The sequence below is a fragment of the Dermochelys coriacea genome, chromosome 3 (genome assembly GCF_009764565.3).
Source record: "Dermochelys coriacea isolate rDerCor1 chromosome 3, rDerCor1.pri.v4, whole genome shotgun sequence".
Taxonomy (NCBI): Eukaryota; Metazoa; Chordata; order Testudines; family Dermochelyidae; genus Dermochelys; species Dermochelys coriacea.
The window spans coordinates 16,934,457-16,952,484 of NC_050070.1; the positions used below are offsets into that span (position 1 = coordinate 16,934,457).

The 18,028-nt window shown below is 42.1% G+C and overlaps 1 protein-coding gene across 1 annotated transcript in view; it reads right to left on the reverse strand.

Moving 5' to 3' along the window:
* Positions 1-2,958: 2,958 nt before the first annotated feature.
* The window catches only part of SPATS1 (spermatogenesis associated serine rich 1), a 34,004-nt gene continuing 18,934 nt past the window's right edge, over positions 2,959-18,028 (reverse strand). Inside the window, 2 exon segments of the mRNA XM_043510157.1 lie at positions 2,959-4,246; positions 15,701-15,763. Coding sequence (XP_043366092.1) covers positions 4,096-4,246; positions 15,701-15,763 — 214 coding nt within the window. The 3' untranslated portion in view covers positions 2,959-4,095.

Consider the following 18,028-nt stretch of genomic DNA (forward strand, 5'->3'; position numbering starts at 1 on the left):
AAATACTGTGTCCAGTTCTGGTGTTAACACTTCATACAGTACGTTGAAAAAAGGGAAAGGGTTCAGAATAGAACTATCAGAATGATTTGAGGACTGGAAGCCGTGCCTAATAGTGAGAGTTAAAAAGGTCAGTCTATTTTTGTTTGTCCAAGACTAGGTTAAGAGGTGACTTGATCAAAGTCCACGGATACCTACATAGGGAAAAGTGATAGTTCTTTAACAGGAAAAAGCAAAATGGGAGCTGGGGGTTGGAACCTGAAGCTGGGTATATTTGAATCAGAAATACAATGCAATTTTTTTTAACAATTAGGGTGATTAATCATTGGAACAACGTACCAATGGATGTGGTGGATTTTCCATCACGTGGAGTCTTAAATCAAGACTGGATATCTTTCCAAAAATATGCTATAGCTCAAACAAGTTATGGACTTGATGCAGAGATAACTGGGTGAGGTTCTATGGCCTGTATTATGCAGGAGGTCAGACTAGATGATCACAATGGTCCCTTCTTTCCTTAAAATCCATGACTCTAAGATGTGATTAACGTTTATAAAATAATGAAACATTAGAGAAGGTAGATCATGAGCTTATGTTTTCCCAGTCTTATAGCACAAGAACAAGTGAACAGTCAATTAAATTAAAAGGTAGCAAATTCAAAAGTGATGAAAGGAAATACTTTTTCACACAACATGTAATTAGACTTTGGAACTCATTGCCCTTGGAAATTGTTAAGGCCAAGAATTTAACAAGATTCAAAAAGGGATTGGATATTTACATGGATGGAAAGACTATAGAGGGTAATAATAGTTAATAGGAACAAAAATTTTGGAAGGGATACAAACATAATGATTCAAGCCACTCTCTAACTCTTATTGATCAGGATGAGACCTAAGCAGGGGCATGCCCACTAGCAGGGGCAAAGGGAGCAATTGCCATGAGGCCCAGGTGATTTAAAAAGTCCTGGGGCCCCCAGATGTCACACCAGGCCCTTTTAAATCTCCCAGGCGGGCCGCGGGGCTCTTAGCCACTGATTCTTTATGGAGTTCTATACAAGTAGGACCTTGACCATGCACAGAGCTAAAACTCAGAATACTCAGGTTTATATTAGTTTAACTCCTCTCTAATTACACTACAAGTGAAGTGAGTTTGGGGAAGGAAGGGATCTAATCCTACTCCCCTTCTTGCCTGATTCACAAAACTGCTGTGTTATGACATAGTGAAACCTTGTTATGGGTTGAGTTAAAACCCCATTGAGATTAATAGGTATGAAATCATCCTTCAAGTAACATAACTGTAAGCATAAGTCCCAACCTAAGACAAGAGATGTGTGTGAACCCACTCATTGAGCTTTTTGCTGAGTATTGTTTTGTGCTGGCTGCGGGGGAAAGAGATCATGCAAATACTGAGAACAGACATGGAAAAAAAAGAGAGGAAGAGGTAAGAAAGCCCAGCAGGAACCTGTGTGCACAGTGTGACCCTGGAAAAAGCTAGAGAGAAAGCTTTGGGGTCTGGTGTTGTCTAAAGAGGTTTGAGGGCAGTAAGCTAAGAATCTGCTCCTTTTGTTTTTGCACCCTTCTGTATTCAAACACACAGGACTTTGTACATTCCTTGTAAATAAACAAGATGGTATCCAGGAAAATACCAGGCTCCACCAAATTGCACTTTCAATAGGAACAACCCCCAGGTCACAAACTTTGACTAGTCACTTGGATCAAAAAAGGGGCAACCTCTGTAAAAACTGACAATTTAGTCAGGCTTTGTTCCAGGACTAGAACTAGGACTAGAACACTGTACAGGGCAGGAATGAGTATTTGCCCAGTTCCAAAGAGAGTCTCAAGCATCTTTGAAATGGCTTATAAAATCAGCAGCATTCCTCTCCAGAATTTTAGCCCTGTGTATTCAGCCTTACTGTTGTGATTAGGTAATTATTTTTATTAATAATTAAGAATACTAGAAGAGTTGAATTGTACTGATGGGGAGGGAGGATAAACTTCAAGCTAAGAGAGCAACTGAGCACAATTCATTATGCTCCAGTTCTGCAACCATCAAACTGTTCTTTCATGCAGACTGTTAATCCTCAGAATACTAGTTTACACCCTCAGGTACCTGCTTTGCTTCCTGACTTACTAGCTATCAGTGAACTTGCTGCTTAGCCTTGCCATTTTATAGGAGGCTTTCCCAGCATGCTCTCCAGCAGTTGACTCTTTAAATCCAAAAGACAACCAGCTGCAGCAGTGGTAGTCAAACTTTTGTACTGGTGACCCCTTTCACATAGCAAGCCTCTGAGTGCCACACCACCCCCCTTATAAATTAGAAACACTTTTTAATATATTTAACATCATTATAAATGCTGGAGGCAAAGCAAGGTTTGGGGTGGAGGCTGACAACTCACAACCCCGCCCCCATGTAATAACCTCATGACCCCCGAGGGGTCCCGATTCCCAGTTTGAGAACCTTTGAGCTACAGCGCTACAGTGGTGATTTTGCTTCTGAGTTCTGCAAGTTACACTCATCTTCCTTCCAGACAGCAAATACACTAGCTGCTTTTATGTTTTCTCTTTGCTTGCTTTCAGCAGTGAGCTGTAGATGATCTGCCAGTTACCATCAGCATTTTAACTACTGTGGCCAAGATTTTCAGAAGTGCACACTAATTTGGGGTACCTTAAATTTTGGTGTCTCAAACTAATCCTGAGGCACCCAAAGATCTAAGGCCAGTTAAGAAAACTTTGGCTCATGTCAATAAAATTATTCTGAGCAGTTTTAGATGCCATGGTGCTAACAAGTCCATTTACACCAGAGTTTCCAAAGTTCTCAAAACAAGTGGGGAATTTTTTAACCAATGTCCCTCATGTAGACAGGGGCATACATACTGAAAAACTGAAAGTCCTGTAGGTGCAATAATAGCAGCCCAGGAGAAAGACAAAAATAAAGCAAACAAAGAAGAACTCATTGGCCCTCATGTATTTCACAGCACTATCATTTTCACAGTACAGTGGTTCCTTTAGAAATTTTCTTTCTATTATGCATCTACAGAGGAGTTAACAAGCATTCTTATCGGCAGTGCGTCTCTGTGGTATACTTAGAGAGCAGCTAGAGCTCTTTGTACAAAATAAAGGCAAAGTTAAGAGCCAAGCACAAAATCTCTTTTATAGCTTCAGTGCCACTCCCCCAAAGTCAAATTATAGTAGCAGGAAGGGTATTAGTTCCAGTTCACAAAAATGAGCGGGATAATTGGTATTGTTACATTCTCCGGATCACTTATTTTAAAAAAGGAATGCTGAGTTGAAACTTTTTAGTTGTTGCACAGTTGATAAAAGTTTTCACATGTTCTTATCACTGTTCCCCTGGTCTACCCTCTTCTTTCTCTTCCAGTTGCCTCCGGCTTGCTGTGTCTTGCTATATTTAGACTGCAAGCTCTTTGGGGCAGGTGGATATGGTTCGCAACTTAGGTGTGAGATAGGCTTTGTTCAACTGAACCTCAAGAGAGCAAGGTGAAATATATTTTCAGAGCAGCAAAATGGAAGGATGCATGGCCTGTCACTGAAGGTACAAGACCAGGAAACAAGTGTTCTGAGCTTTATTTCTGACACTGCTAAAGCTCTCTGAGATGTTTGGATGGAAGGCTCTATAGATCTGCAAAGTAAAAATAGTGCTTATACCTGAGACTACTTCTCTAATGCTAGACAAAAATTGTGAATTCTAAATGTTGGGGAAAACAAATAGAAGCCATCACTCCAGCACAAGACCTTTATTCCATGGAAACAACTAGTGTGAAGAAAGTAACATGACATGGGACAAAAAACTACTCTGTCCTTTCACATTAACTACACATTTTTGTGCCTGGTCCTCTTTGGTACCTGGCTAAACTTCAAATGAGTGACAGAGGACAGTAGTTTTGGGCTTCTGTTCAGGTGTGATCATGAATAAAAGCCGATACAAAGTCACCACTGAAAACAGGATATCTACAGTGGTTGCTACAACACATTAAAAGGATCATCCAAGTAAGAAATCACATCCAGCACTATTCACACATGTATGTTATGTCACCAGAGATATGTGTGGCTTAAAAAATGGTTCTTTAGGAAGAACTTTCCGCTATGATTCACGCTGTCTGATTCTGTGTGCCAGTACAGTAGCACCCAAGGCCTGAAGCACTGTTGGAGCTGGCTTCCATCTGTCTAGATTTTTCACATCGTTCCTTTCGTTATCCAATTCCTGCTGTTTCTCTTTCACTTGGAAAGGTATGCTGAGGAAAGGAGAAACACAAATGAGTTAACTAACTGCAAAGTTCACTTGTTACAGCAGAGTGGCTTTCCTGATTCAGTCTTCAACCAAACCAAATTGGACTCAGTGGAACATTACAGCATCAGCATATATTTAAATATTAAAGCAGCTTTTGTGTGAAACATTCAGGGGAAGATTCCTTTTGCAATCTAACAGGATGCTTAGAGTAGAGAGCATTGTAGAAGGCACTGGCAAAACCTCAGCTGGAATATTGTGTACATTTCTAGACACCTGTGTTCAAAAAGATGTATTCAAACTGGAGCAGGTGCAGAGAAGAGCTACTTGTATGATCAGGGAATAGAAAGGCTATCTTATGAGTAGAGGTCTACTTAAATCATGGAGAAATAACACTTTTCATGGGTTGGTCACCGCATAAATACCAAATTTTGCAGATATGTAACACATCCATGAAATTTCCTATTTGTGTTGTGATCAACCCATGACAAACGTGTGGGTTTTTTTGTTTGTTTTGTTTTTTCCCACAGCATTTCTCAAACTGGGGGTCCTGACCCAAAAGGGGGTTGCAGGCCTAATATAGGGGGTTTCAGTATTGCCAGTCTTACTTTGGTGCTTCCTTTGGAGCTGGATGGCCAGAGAGTGGCAGCTGCTGGCCAGGCGCCTAGCTCTGAAGACAGTGCTACTGCCAGCAGCAGTGCAGAAGTCAGAGTGGCAATACCATACCAGCCACCCTTGCTGCTGCGCTGCAGTTGGCAGCAGCACTGCTTGAAGCTGGGCAGCTGGAGAGCAGCAGCTGCTGGCCGGGAGCCCAGCTCTGAAGGCAGTGCTGCCACCAGCAGCAGCGGGGAAGTAAGGGTGGCATGGTATGGTATTGCCACCCTTACATCTGCACTGCTGCTGGCAGTGGTGCTGACTTCAGAGCTGGGCGCCCGGCCAGCAGCCACTGCTATCCGCTCTTCCTTCAGAGCTGGGTGGCTGGAGACCAGATTTCATGGTCTGTGATGTGATGTGATTTTTTCACAGCCACAACTTTGATAGACCAGCACTGATGAGAGGAGATTGAAAGAATTTGATTTGTTTAGCCTAGCCAAATAAAGACTAAGAGGGGATTTGATGGCTCTCTATAAACACAGCAGAGGGATAAACACCAGGGTGAGAGAAGGGCAATTTAATTTAAAGGACAAAGGTGCATGAACAAATGGGAATAAACAAACCATGAAGAAATTTAGGAAGGAAATGAGAAGAAGGTTTCTAACCACCAGAGTGAGGTTCTGGAACAGCCTTCCAGTGGGAGTGGTAGGGGGCAAACAACCTAATTAATTTTAAGATGGAGCTTGATAAATTTATGAATGAGATGAGATGACGGGGTTGTCCTGTGAGGGCAGGGGACTGTACTCAGTGACCCAGGACCTACGTACTATGTTTGGTTTCTAAAACAGTGTGCTATTATCTGCTGAAAGCTACATGCAGCATTAGATATTGAAAAGAAAAATCCAGCTTTTTAAGTATTGTACAGTGCTTAATACTTTTCATCCCTAAATATACCAAATTAGGCCAGACACTGACAAATATCATGGACCAAATCCCCAGCTGGTGTAAACTGGCATAGTCCCATTGATTTCATCTGATAATTCTACTGATTCATTTTCCAGAGCAAAATTGAGCCTGGAGCAAACATCCAGCACAGAACATTTCCATTCAAAGGGTTAAAGTTTGGTAACATTATAGGCAACTGAGAACAGGTTCTTATAATAGCAAGTGTCAGGCAGCCTTAATGATAGGCCACCTAGAATCAGGTCCTAAAATATTAGTGCTGGATATCTGGAAGGTCTTCTAAAATTATGGAGCTGCAGTTTTTGAAATGTCTAGTCCTTGCAGACCACATGGTCACCTGGTGTAAAACAATATAGATCCACTGATTTCAGTAAAAGGAAAAGGAGTACTTGTGGCACCTTAGAGACTAACGAATTTATTTGAGCATAAGCTTTCGTGAGCTACAGCTCACTTCATCGGATGCATCTGATGAAGTGAGCTGTAGCTCACGAAAACTTATGCTCAAATAAATTTGTTAGTCTCTAGGGTGCCACAAGTACTCCTTTTCTTTTTGCGAATACAGACTAACACGGCTGCTACTCTGAAAACTGATTTCAGTGGATTTATGTTAATTCACAATAGCTGATCATCTGGCCCTGAATATCTTCAATGCTGTTAAGTAAACACAATCTCTAAGAAATTCCTCTTCATCACTTACTAAAAATTGATTTAGCCGATGTCAAGACATGGGCATACTTATTTAAAGTCAGAGCAAGGGGCTCTCTATCATGTGAATTTACATCTGTTCTTAGACTATGTGAAGTGTGTAGTGAAATCCAAGCATAAGTATAACTATACTGTCATAAACATACAGCTAAGGGTAGTATAAAATCCCTCCTTTGCTTGTAAAGGGTTAAGAAGCTCAGATAACCTGGTTGGCACCTGACCAAAAGGACCAATAAGGGGAGAAGATACTTTCAAATCTGTGGGGGGAAGGTTTTTGTTTTGTGCTTCTTTGTTTTCTCTCCAGGACAGCGAGGAACCAGGGCAGGGAAAATACATCTCCTAAAGCCATACCTGAACTAAGTATCTAAGATTACAAAATGTAAGTAATAGGAAGGAAATGTGTTAGATTATCTTTTGTTTTAGCTTGTGAATTTTCCCTAGGTTAAGAGGGAGGTATATTCCTGGGGTTTTTTGGGGGTTTTTTGTGACTTTGAAGTTTTGCCTACAAGGGAATCCTCTATGTTTTGAATCTGATTACCCTGTAAAATTATCTTCCATCCTGATTTTACAGAGGTGCTTCTTTTACTTTTTCTTTATAATAAAGTTCTGCTTTTAAGAACCTGATTGGTTTTTAATATCCTGAAAACCCAAGGGGCTGGTCTGTGCTCACCTTGTTAACTCTCAATCCTCCCCAGGAAAGTGAGTAAAGTGACTTGGGGGGATATTTTGGGGAAACAGGAACTCCAAGTGGTCCTTTTCCTAAATCTTTGTCTAACTCACTTGGTGGTGGCAATGATACCATTCCAAGGACAAGGAAGAATTTGTGCCTTGGGGAAGCTTTTAACCTAAACTGGTAGAGATAAGCTTAGGGGGTCTTTCATGCGGGTCCCCACATCTGTACCCTAGAGTTCATAGTGGGGAGGGAACCCTGACACATACAAAAACAGCTACATATAACAAAACATCCCCTAGATTATACATACTTACAACCTTAGGTTGGTACAAGATAAAAGCAAAAGAGAACAAAACAGATGCCCACACTTATCTTTTTTCCCAAGAGGGGCTTTGTTCACCAGGCCACACCACGTGATTTTATTTGCATGTAGGTAATCATCTCTACATGGCTTTTTTTTCACAATGGGAAATTTGCAGATGAGGGGAGAAGCTTTTTTATGATGAACACACTGAATAGCTTACAAGCAACTAACTGCATGGAGAATTTTAAACATCTTTGTAACTTGTGTGAGGATCTAACACCAGAGCAACAAGAAATGCTTCAGATAAACTGGTCAAAAGGGAGTGAGAGGCAGTAATGGTGATAGATATAATCAGGAATGAGCCCAGGGCTGGCCCACAACATTTTGGCACCTGAGGCAGGGAGCTCAAATGACGCCCGCATGCCCCCTCACTTGGGCCAAAACTTTGAAAAGTCTCAATTCTGCCTTCTTCCCATTTTACTCCTCTCATGGTACTGCTCTGCTACCTACCCCAATAAAGAACTAACAACGTAAAATGCCTTGTTCAAAAATTTTAAGTAACACTTAACTTTCAAATGCCTGAACAGCAAATGTAACTTTTCTTGTCTGCATAGTAAACACCGGCATTTTTATCTGTTTGAATAATCAAAGTGGTGCCTTCTTAGTTGCAAAGATTTGAACTGCTTCCTGCTGAAGGTCCACAGTCTGGACCAGCTCATGGTCTACTGAGATGGTTGCAAGGCCGACCAGTCTCTCCTGTGTCATTGTGGAGCGTAGATGTGTTTTTATTAACTTCAGCTTGAAGAAGCTGCGTTCTCCACTGGCAACTGTTACAGGAAGTGTTAGAAGTATGCGCAGAGTAACAAAAGCATTTGGAAAGAGGGTGGTCATCTTATTTGTGCACATATATTCCAGAACAGCCTTTGGAGCTGATCCTGCTGAAATGTATCTTGAAAGGGCTTTCAGTTCATCACCTAAATCACTCGTATCAATATCGCACATGTCATCATGTGTGAACACTGTCTCTAGTGCCCTGCATTGCTGATGTAAGTCTTCTTCAGGTAAAGTGAGGAGTTTTGGAATATCATATAACATCCCAAATATACTGCTGTGTTCCTTGAGCTGCATGAAACTTTCTTCAACTGACTGTATTGCACGATCTAGCACCTGGTTAAAGAATTCAACTTTGAATTGTTGTTTGGGGTCTCTTATGGGATTATCCCATGCCTCGTAATCAAAATGTCTTCTTCAGTGATTCTTATATTCTTGAATGGGTGGGGAAATAGCTTCAGTGTGAAGTTCCTCTGCCAACTTCTGTGCACTCTTCAGAATGTTTTGAAATCCTTCATCTGACCGGTAAGACTGTTAGTATGACTTTGCTTGTCCAGTTGTTCCATTGCTCCAGATATATCAAGGTCAACACCTTGGAGTCTCTTGCTTACAACATTTATTTCAAACAGTATGTCATGCCACAACACTAAGCCACACAGAAATTTGAAGTTATGTATGTTTCTGGTGATTCCATTTGCCTCTGCCACTGTTCTCCCACAAACAGTTCCTGTCATAGCATTATCCTCCATAATGGTAACTATGGCAACATCTATCTTCCCAATTTGGTGTTTGATAGGCTTTATCGCCTCCCCTCAACTTTCCCATCATGTGGCACTCAGTGGTTTCAGTATCAGAGAGGATGTTCCCAGATGTTGCTTCAAAATTTGCCATCGATGAGTTGATGCAGAAAAAAATACACAGATGCTTTGAATTACATTAAACAATTCAGCAGCCTCTCTAGAAGCCGATGCTGCATCACTGACCACCAAGTTCAATGAATGAGAGCTGCATGGGACAAAAAAAGCTTGAGGGTTTAACTTTCGAATCTGTCTCTGCACTCCTCTGTTCTTTCCTCTCATATCAGCTATCACAATTCCCGTATCTTCCAGCTTTTTAAGAAGCACATTTGTCATACCAGCTCCTGTAGTATCAATGCTCAAATAAATTTGTTAGTCTCTAGGTGCCACAAGTACTCCTTTTCTTTTTGCGAATACAGACTAACACGGCTGCTACTCTGAAGCCAATAAATTCTAGAAAATGCTCTCTGACAGTCTCCATTGCAGGCACATTTTCACTAGGTTCTATTGTTGTTACAAAACTCACCATTAAAGTCATTTGTTCCGTATGGCTGATGTCAGGTGTGCAGTCCAGAATAACAGAGGAATATCTTGCTGACTTCAGATCTGCCACAATCTTCTGTTTGACTTTTGTTGCCAGTAACTGTATGATCTCATTTTGGATTGTTTTTCCAAGGTGCTGGTGTGTGTACATTTCTTGGGTGGAGACTCTTCTTAGATGCTCCTGGAGTACAGCATCAAACTCAGACATCAGCTCCACAATTTGAAGGAAGTTTCCATTGTTTGGCACATACAGCTGATCTGAGTGCCATGCAGTGCTAGGTTTTGGGTAGCAAGCATTCTCACAAGGGCAATGAGCCTTTTCAGAACATTTTGCCAGTAAAGAGACTCTGATGCAATCTTCTCTTGATGCTGATCATCTGTGGTGACGTTTAACCTTAGTCTCATCTCAAGCTCTTTCCACCTATGGAATGCTCTCTGGTGATTTGCTGCCATCTCATGGCATGCCAGATTTTTCCAGTCCTGTGTTCCTGTAGAACCCAATGTGGCTGGAACATTAGACTGGAAGAGTTTGCAACAAAAATAGTATGCAGCATTCTGGATTTTTGAGTACATAAGCCATGGCCTCTCCACTTTGTCACCATTGGGGATTTCACGCCAGGAATGTATTGGATGGAAACTTCTATTTTCTTTGTCTTTGGGGAACATGATGTTTTTCACTTGCTGTACATGCAGTACAAGGAAGTCCCTCAGGCTACTGCTCAAGTGGGTCCACAGTCCTGGATCATCTAGACTTAAGGAACTAAACTCAGCAGCAGCTGTTTCTTCCGCCTCCACCACACTCTTCTCTGATCTACACTTTTCTTCAGGAATGTGCATGGTTATATCCATTTGAGATGGAGATATGGATGCTGCAGTAGCTGCCAGGTCACCTGCACTCTGACTAACTGGAAGATCAGACATCTCCTCACCACTCACATCCTCACTGAAGCCGGAAGGTTCACTGTGAACATTTGTGTCTATGTATCTCAGGAGAGCTCCTTTCTGCTTAGATAGAAAAGCTTCCTTTGCTTTCTTTCTTTTTTCTGAATGCTGCCACAGGGAGGCGTTTTCTTCTTTCACTCATGACTCATGTTCTGTGCCAGCTATAGTGGCTCTCAACACTCAATTGAAGGGGACAAATAAACAGGCTGGTAGCAGTGCCTGAGAGAGGGAAGATATCAGCATCTTAAGGGCTCCTACTATTTCAGTTGACTGCCGGTTCTCCTCAAGAGGGTTCAGGGAAGCAGCAGGAAACAGGAAGCTCCCTGAGAAGCTGGCGTTAATTGGTCCAGGCTCCTGTGGGTGCTAGAGAGGTACATAAGAGGCTTCTCCTCCTCTCTCTCTCTCTCTACAGCTCCTGCTGCTTTCTGTTATTCCCTCTCACCTTTTCTCCTGCCTGCCTGTTATGTCTCTTGTGCCCTTCTTCCTCCAGCACAGCACTCCACCATCTCTGTGCATCTAGAGCAGAGGGAATACACATGCACCAGCAGCAGATACAATTTTCTAGACTCTGGGTCCTAGTGGCGCCCCTGCAGTCTGGCACCTAAGGCGGCCGCCTGAGTTTGCCTCATTGTAAGGCCAGCCCTGAATGAGCTCTCAAGAGGAGATGGTTCAAATAAACATTAGATTTAACTGTGATCTGTTCTTTAAACTACTTTTTTGCCCAAATATTTTAATATTTAATTTGATTTTTAAATTTATTTACATTTAGTGTTTGGAAAAGTTCTGGTTTGACAAGCTTGGAGAATAAGGATCCCTATTTACTCATAACCAGATTCAGTACAGGCAGTAGCACAAGTTTCTCACAACCTCAAGGAACTTCCTGCAGGAATGCAAGGGCACTTTGGAGCTGATGGACTAATAGTCCTTGACCTCTCTGCTCAGATCTGGCTACAATGGTGCCAGTTAATTGTTGTTTTTATAGTAATGACCAGAATGTGCTGGAACCACATAGGAAGATATGGTCACTGCTCTGAATCTAAGGGCCAGATCTTGAGATCTCTTAGGAATGAGAGTTACTGCATTCATGTAAGTCACACTGACTTGCATGGAGAGTTATTCATGTCCAGGTGTTTGCAGGATCAGGGTCCAAGCCTTGTCAGCATATATCATGTGCACAGACCCACTGAACAGACAAGAAAGGTGTCGGGGTATTGGTTGGCACCAGCTGCCCCTCAACCTAGCTATTGTGAACACTGAACGTCTCGGGATTCCTGCTGCCCAGAGCCCCACAGAATCCACACTCACTCCCAGTGTAGCTAAATAATATGGCCCTGCTCCACTCCCTTAAGCATACATGTAACTTTACCCATTTGAATGTCCATGGATGTGAGTAGAACTTGGGATGTACTTGAAGTTACACACCCACTAATGTGCTTTGCTGGATCAAGGCCTACGGTCCTAGGGCGGGCCTGACTCTTCTCATTTACACCAGTGTAACATCACTGGAGATAATCCCGATTTAAAGTGGTCTAAGTGAGAAGTGAATCAGGACATATGGAACAAATCTTGCTCTCAGTTACAGCAACACAAATCCAGAGCCCCTCACTAGAAATTGATAGTTATTCTGGATTTTCACTGTTGTAACTCAGAGCAGACTTTGGTCCTTTCTATCTCAAATAGTGGCATGTTTCCATTATTCTCTGGAGCCCCTCATTTCACCTGTGCAAACCAGACTATAATTCTGAATTTTATTGTGTAACTATGGATTTTCAGGTAACTTATTACCTGAAAAATACAAATTCATATTTTAACATAAGTTTCAGATCAGCCTTTCTTAAACACAGGCTGTTCTAAACCCAGTCAGTTTCGCTGCTAGGAGCTCTAATCACCACAGTGGGGAGATAAAGCTACACATTTCACATGTCTGATTCCCTGCCGTAGCCGTCAAAGGAAAGACAGTAGGAAAGGATTACATGGTAACTTCCCTCTTTCTGCTGCTATGCCACTCTACACTCTCTAAGGGCATGTCTGCATGAGCATTTAGTTTGCAACAAGCTGGGATGTGAATCGACCCTGCATTAGCCTGCCCTGGACTAACTGTCCATGTGGACCCTGCTGACGTGCATTAACACTTTGTTAATGCACTTTGATCTAGATCTCTTTGAACTGGGACTAGATCAAAGACCATGTAATTCTGTTCCTGCATTGTTTGAAATATTTCAAACAAACAATACTCTTACATTATAAAATCTACAATGCCCTGGCTGAATACAGGAACTCCTCACTTAACGTTGTAGTTATGTTCCTGAAAAATGCGACTTTAACAATGTTAAGTGAATCCAATTCCCCCATAAGACTTAATGTAAATGAGGGGGTTGGTTCCAGAGAAATGTTTTTCACCCGACAAAAGACTATATATATATATATATATATATACACACACACACAGTATAAGTTTTAAACAAACAATTTAATACTGGTACACAGTGATGATGATTGTGAAACTTGGTTGAGGTGGAGGAATTAGAGGGTGGGATATTTCCCAGGGGATGTTTTACTGCTAAGTGATGAACTAGCAAATGGCTGAGCCCTCAAGGGCTGCAGCTCCCTCTGTCCATGTGTCCCTGTCCCCCCGCTCCTGCACCCTGCTTACCCCATCTTCCATAGAGCAGGGGGACACCCTGACATTAGCCCCCCACCCCTTCCCCTCACACACAGCAAGCAGGAGTCTCAGAGAGCAGCTCCAAGGCAGAGGGCAGAAGCAGTACACGGCAGTGAGGGGAGGGACAGCTGAACTGCCAGCAATTGACAGCCTGCTGGGCAGCTGCTGTACAGGGAATTTAAGGGAGCGGGGGCTGCTTGTCCACCCTGGTTCCAGGCCCCCACCAGCTAGCTGCAATGGGCTGCTCTTCCTGCAAGTAGTGGACAAAGCAGGCGGCTGCCAAACGATGTCAGAAGGAAGCATTGCACAACTTTAAACGAGCATGTTCCCTAATTGATCAGCAACGAAACAACGTTAACCGGGATGACTTTAAGTGAGGAGTTCCTGCAGTAGATTGCATTACATAACATTCAAAAACCTGTCGGAGAACACTTCAGTCTCTTTGGTCACTCGATTACAGACCTAAAAGTGGCAATTCTTCAACAAAAAAATTTCAAAAACAGACTCCAATGAGAGACTGCTGAATTGGAAATAATTTGCAAACTGGATACCATTAATTTAGGCTTGAATAAAGACTGGGAGTGGATGTGTCATTACACATCCGATGAAGTGAGCTGTAGCTCACGAAAGCTTATGCTCAAATACATTTGTTAGTCTCTAAGGTGCCACAAATACTCCTTTTCTTTTTGCGGATACAGACTAACACGGCTGCTACTCTGAAACTTATTTCTCCATGTTTATGCCCCCCCACAAACACACTGTTCCTCACACGTTCTTGTCAACTGCTGGAAATGGCCCATCTTGATTATCACTACAAAAGGTTTTTTCCTCCCCACTCTCCTGCTGGTAATAGTTCACCTTACATGATCACTCTCATTACGGTGTGTATGGTAATACCCATTGTTTCATGTTCTCTGTGTATATAAATCTCCCCACTGTATTTTCTACTGAATGTGTCCAGTGAAGTGAGCTGTAGCTCACGAAAGCTTATGCTCAAATAAATTTGTTAGTCTCTAAGGTGCCACAAGTACTCCTTTTCTTTTTGCGAATACCCACCTGCTGAACTGAAGAAACAGATTGACAGAGCCAGAAGAGTACCCAGAAGTCACGTATTACAGGACAGGCCCAACAAAGAAAATAACAGAACGCCACTAGCCATCACCTTCAGCCCCCAACTAAAACCTCTCCAGCGCATTACAGATTTACAACCTATGCTGAAAAATGATCCTTCACTCTCACAGATCTTGGGAGACAGACCAGTCCTTGCTTACAGTCAGCCCCCCAACCTGAAGCAAATACTCTCCAGCAGCCACACACCACACAACAAAAACACTAACCCAGGAACCTATCCTTGCAACAAAGCCCGATGCCAACTCTGTCCACATATTTATTCAAGTGACACAATCATAGGACCTAATCACATTAGCCATGCCATCAGGGGCTCGTTCACCTGCACATCTACCAATGTGATATATGCCATCATATGCCAGCAATGCCCCTCTGCCATGTACATTCGCAAAACTGGACAGTCTCTACACAAAAGAATAAATGGACACAAATCTGACATCAGGAATCATAACATTCAAAAACCAGTAGGAGAATACTTCAGCCTCTCTGGCCACTCAGTAAAAGATTTAAGGGTGGCAATTTTGCAACAGAAAAGCTTCAAAAACAGACTCCAAGGAGAAACTGTTGAGCTTGAATTAATATGCAAACTAGATGCCATTAACTTGGGTTTGAATAGAGTCTGGGAGTGGCTGGGTCATTACATATATTGAATCTATTTCCCTAAGTTAAGTATCCTCACACCTTCTTGTCAATTGTCTAAATGGGCCATCTTGATTATCACTACAAAAGATTTTTTCTCCTGCTGATAATAGCTCATCTTAACTAATTAGGCTCTCACAATTTGTATGGCAACTTCCAATTTATCTGTGTGTATATATATATATATTTATACAGAGAGAGATAGAGAGAGAAAGAGATCTTCTTACTATATGTTTCATTCTATGCATCCAATGAAGTGAGCTGTAGCCCACGAAAGCTTATGCTCTAATAAATTTGTTAGTCTCTAAGGTTCTACAAGTACTCCTGTTCTTTTTGTATAGATTTGTTGAACCAACATGAAGAATTCTGTAGGCGAAGACTTCTATCCCTTAGTTAAACAGGTCTGTAGAAAGAGTCTCAACTGCTACATTCTCTGGGTTTTGGAGTGCACACTTTAGGAATCCTATTTAATTTCTATAGAACCCTATTAATTGCATTCCTATTAAGCCCAACAGGACTTTTCCAAACAGGAGACGAAGGACCTGATTTTCCTCTTACTTTACACCAGTTAAATCCATGGATTTTGACTGAGTTTTCCCTGATTTTGTACTGGTCTGAGTGTGGTCTGAATCAGTCCCATATATTCTGGCTGTTCCCTGTGCTCCAATGCAGATACTTGCCAAGGAGTCCGTGACAAGCACTGGAGAGGGATAAATGTATCTGCTTTCCTTTTGTATGTTGCACTGTAAAAGAAAATAGACCTGTAAAACTGCCATGGCTTCCTGTACAGGCATGTCAATAGCTGGCTTGCTTTCAATAAAATGTATTTGCTGGTATTTCCTTTCCAAGAAATACACCCCATTCCAAATGCATTCTGCTATAGAATTTTGTAAGCAGCTTCAAATCACATGTCAATAGTGCAATTCACATTTTTTTTTCAGATTGCATACTCCATATTACAGTAGGTCCACAGGGATGTTTTTCCACATTCTATCATAAGTGCCTTTCACTAGACAATTCACCTTTGATCTATCTACTGGATGCTCTCTACTACTCTTTCACTCAAATTCAGCAAAGTACTTAAGTATGAGCATTATTTTAAACACTTGAATCGTTCCATTGACACCCTTATTTTTTCAGCAACCAACCATACTTCTTCTTTGGACACACTTTAGCTAATGCCTCTAGCCCCCTTCCAGAAGTCCGTTTCCCTGCCACATTCAAAACAGCCCCACTTCTATAGGAAACACAACCTAATATGAACTTTCCTTACAATTATCTATATCCTGTAACCCACCACCCTTTCTTCAGCAAAGTTTTAGTAAAGGGGGTCTTCTCTGACTTTTTTATCACTTTTTCCATCACAACCTCCTTGATAACACTCAGTCTGTCTTTTACAGGAGTAAGTCTGCTGCCCTCCAGATGGCTAATTCTCAACTTTTTGCCTGTGACCAAGGCTTAAATTCAGCAGACACTATCCAAAGCGGAGCTCCAGTAAATATTTTCAAACCAGTGGGGTGAGCCCCGGCGCCTCCTGCTGGACAGAAGCCCCGAGCCCTAGTGCACCCCCTTGGGCTGAAGCCCCGAGCCTGGACACACCTGATGGGGTGAAGGCCTGACACCCAGTGTGCCCTGCAGGGCTAAAGCCCTAAGACCCTCCTACCCCGGAGCTGAAGCCTGGAGTCCCAAACTGGGGGAGCAAGGGGTACTCCAGAAAATAGTATATGAGAATTTAAACCCTACCTGTGACCCTACGTGATCTCAAAGTACCAACGTTTTCTCTCTGTATCTCTTGAGCTGGTTCAGAAAGTTGATGTCTCCAGTACTCTCCTGTCCTGAATTCCACCCTAACTCCCTAACCACACCATTTTTATCTCTGGCAGACACTTTGCATCTTTCTCTCACTCCCTCCATTAGGAAAAGGATGAAGGGTCTTTCTATAGAACCTCATTTTGTCAAGCCGGGTCACCCTTAAAACCTTGCCACTACTGACCTTGATAAATGGCTGCAGTTACTTCAGTAGCTGCAGATTTATCTAAACTTCCTTATGAAATACCTAAAACATTGCAAACTGGAAGGTAAAAGCTATACAGTTTTCTAAGGAATTATTTAGGCTCAATGGCCAGTTTATAAGAATGCCCACCATATTTAGCTTTTTCTTCTAGGATGTCTCATTACTAGCATCAACTCCAGACATCACTTATATACCAATGACAGCCAACTCTACCTCATCCATCCATGAAATGTCCACCTTGTTACTAAGCTGCATTCTTACTGGCTTCTGCAAGATGGGCTGTGCAACAATCCTACCCCATCTGTCACATCATTCTGACCTTTCAACTCTTGTGTCTGGCTTTTGCATCTGTCTCAACTTTACAACCTGTGATTGACACTCCTTTCTTTTCGTATGACTCCCTTACATGAATATGTCTCCCTTACACACTTTTTGCGCATCTTTGGTCCCATCTGTCTGAACTTTCATGTTCAGATTGTAGCTTATAGGCCGGCCTGGAAATTTCATAATAGCAATAGCATACAATAGGATGAAGTATTTTTCTCAGAAGCAATACTTACTAGAAGGAACACAAAAAAGGCAAACCATACGTTCTGTGAATAGCTTTTAAAACGTGTAATACTACCTCTAGAAGATGCACTTGTCACCACAGTATTTATGAAGCAATGTGTCATCAACCTGTGTTGCAACTACATTCAAACTGGTTTGCATTTTATTTTGGAAAGCTGCCATCTTATATTTATTTCATTTCATCAGCCAAGTTTGCACATAAGTTGGCCACAGTTTTGTCATACTGAATAGTGCATGTCTGTGCAGACTGGGAGGAACTGAACTGTGTGAAAAGAACTGCGTGAATGAATGGGGGGAGGGATAGCTCGGTGGTTTGAGCGTTGGTCTGCTAAACCCAGGGTTGTGAGTTCAATCCTTGAGGGGCCATTTAGGGATCGGGGCAAAAATTGGGGATTGGTCCTGCTTTGAGCAGGGGGTTGGACTA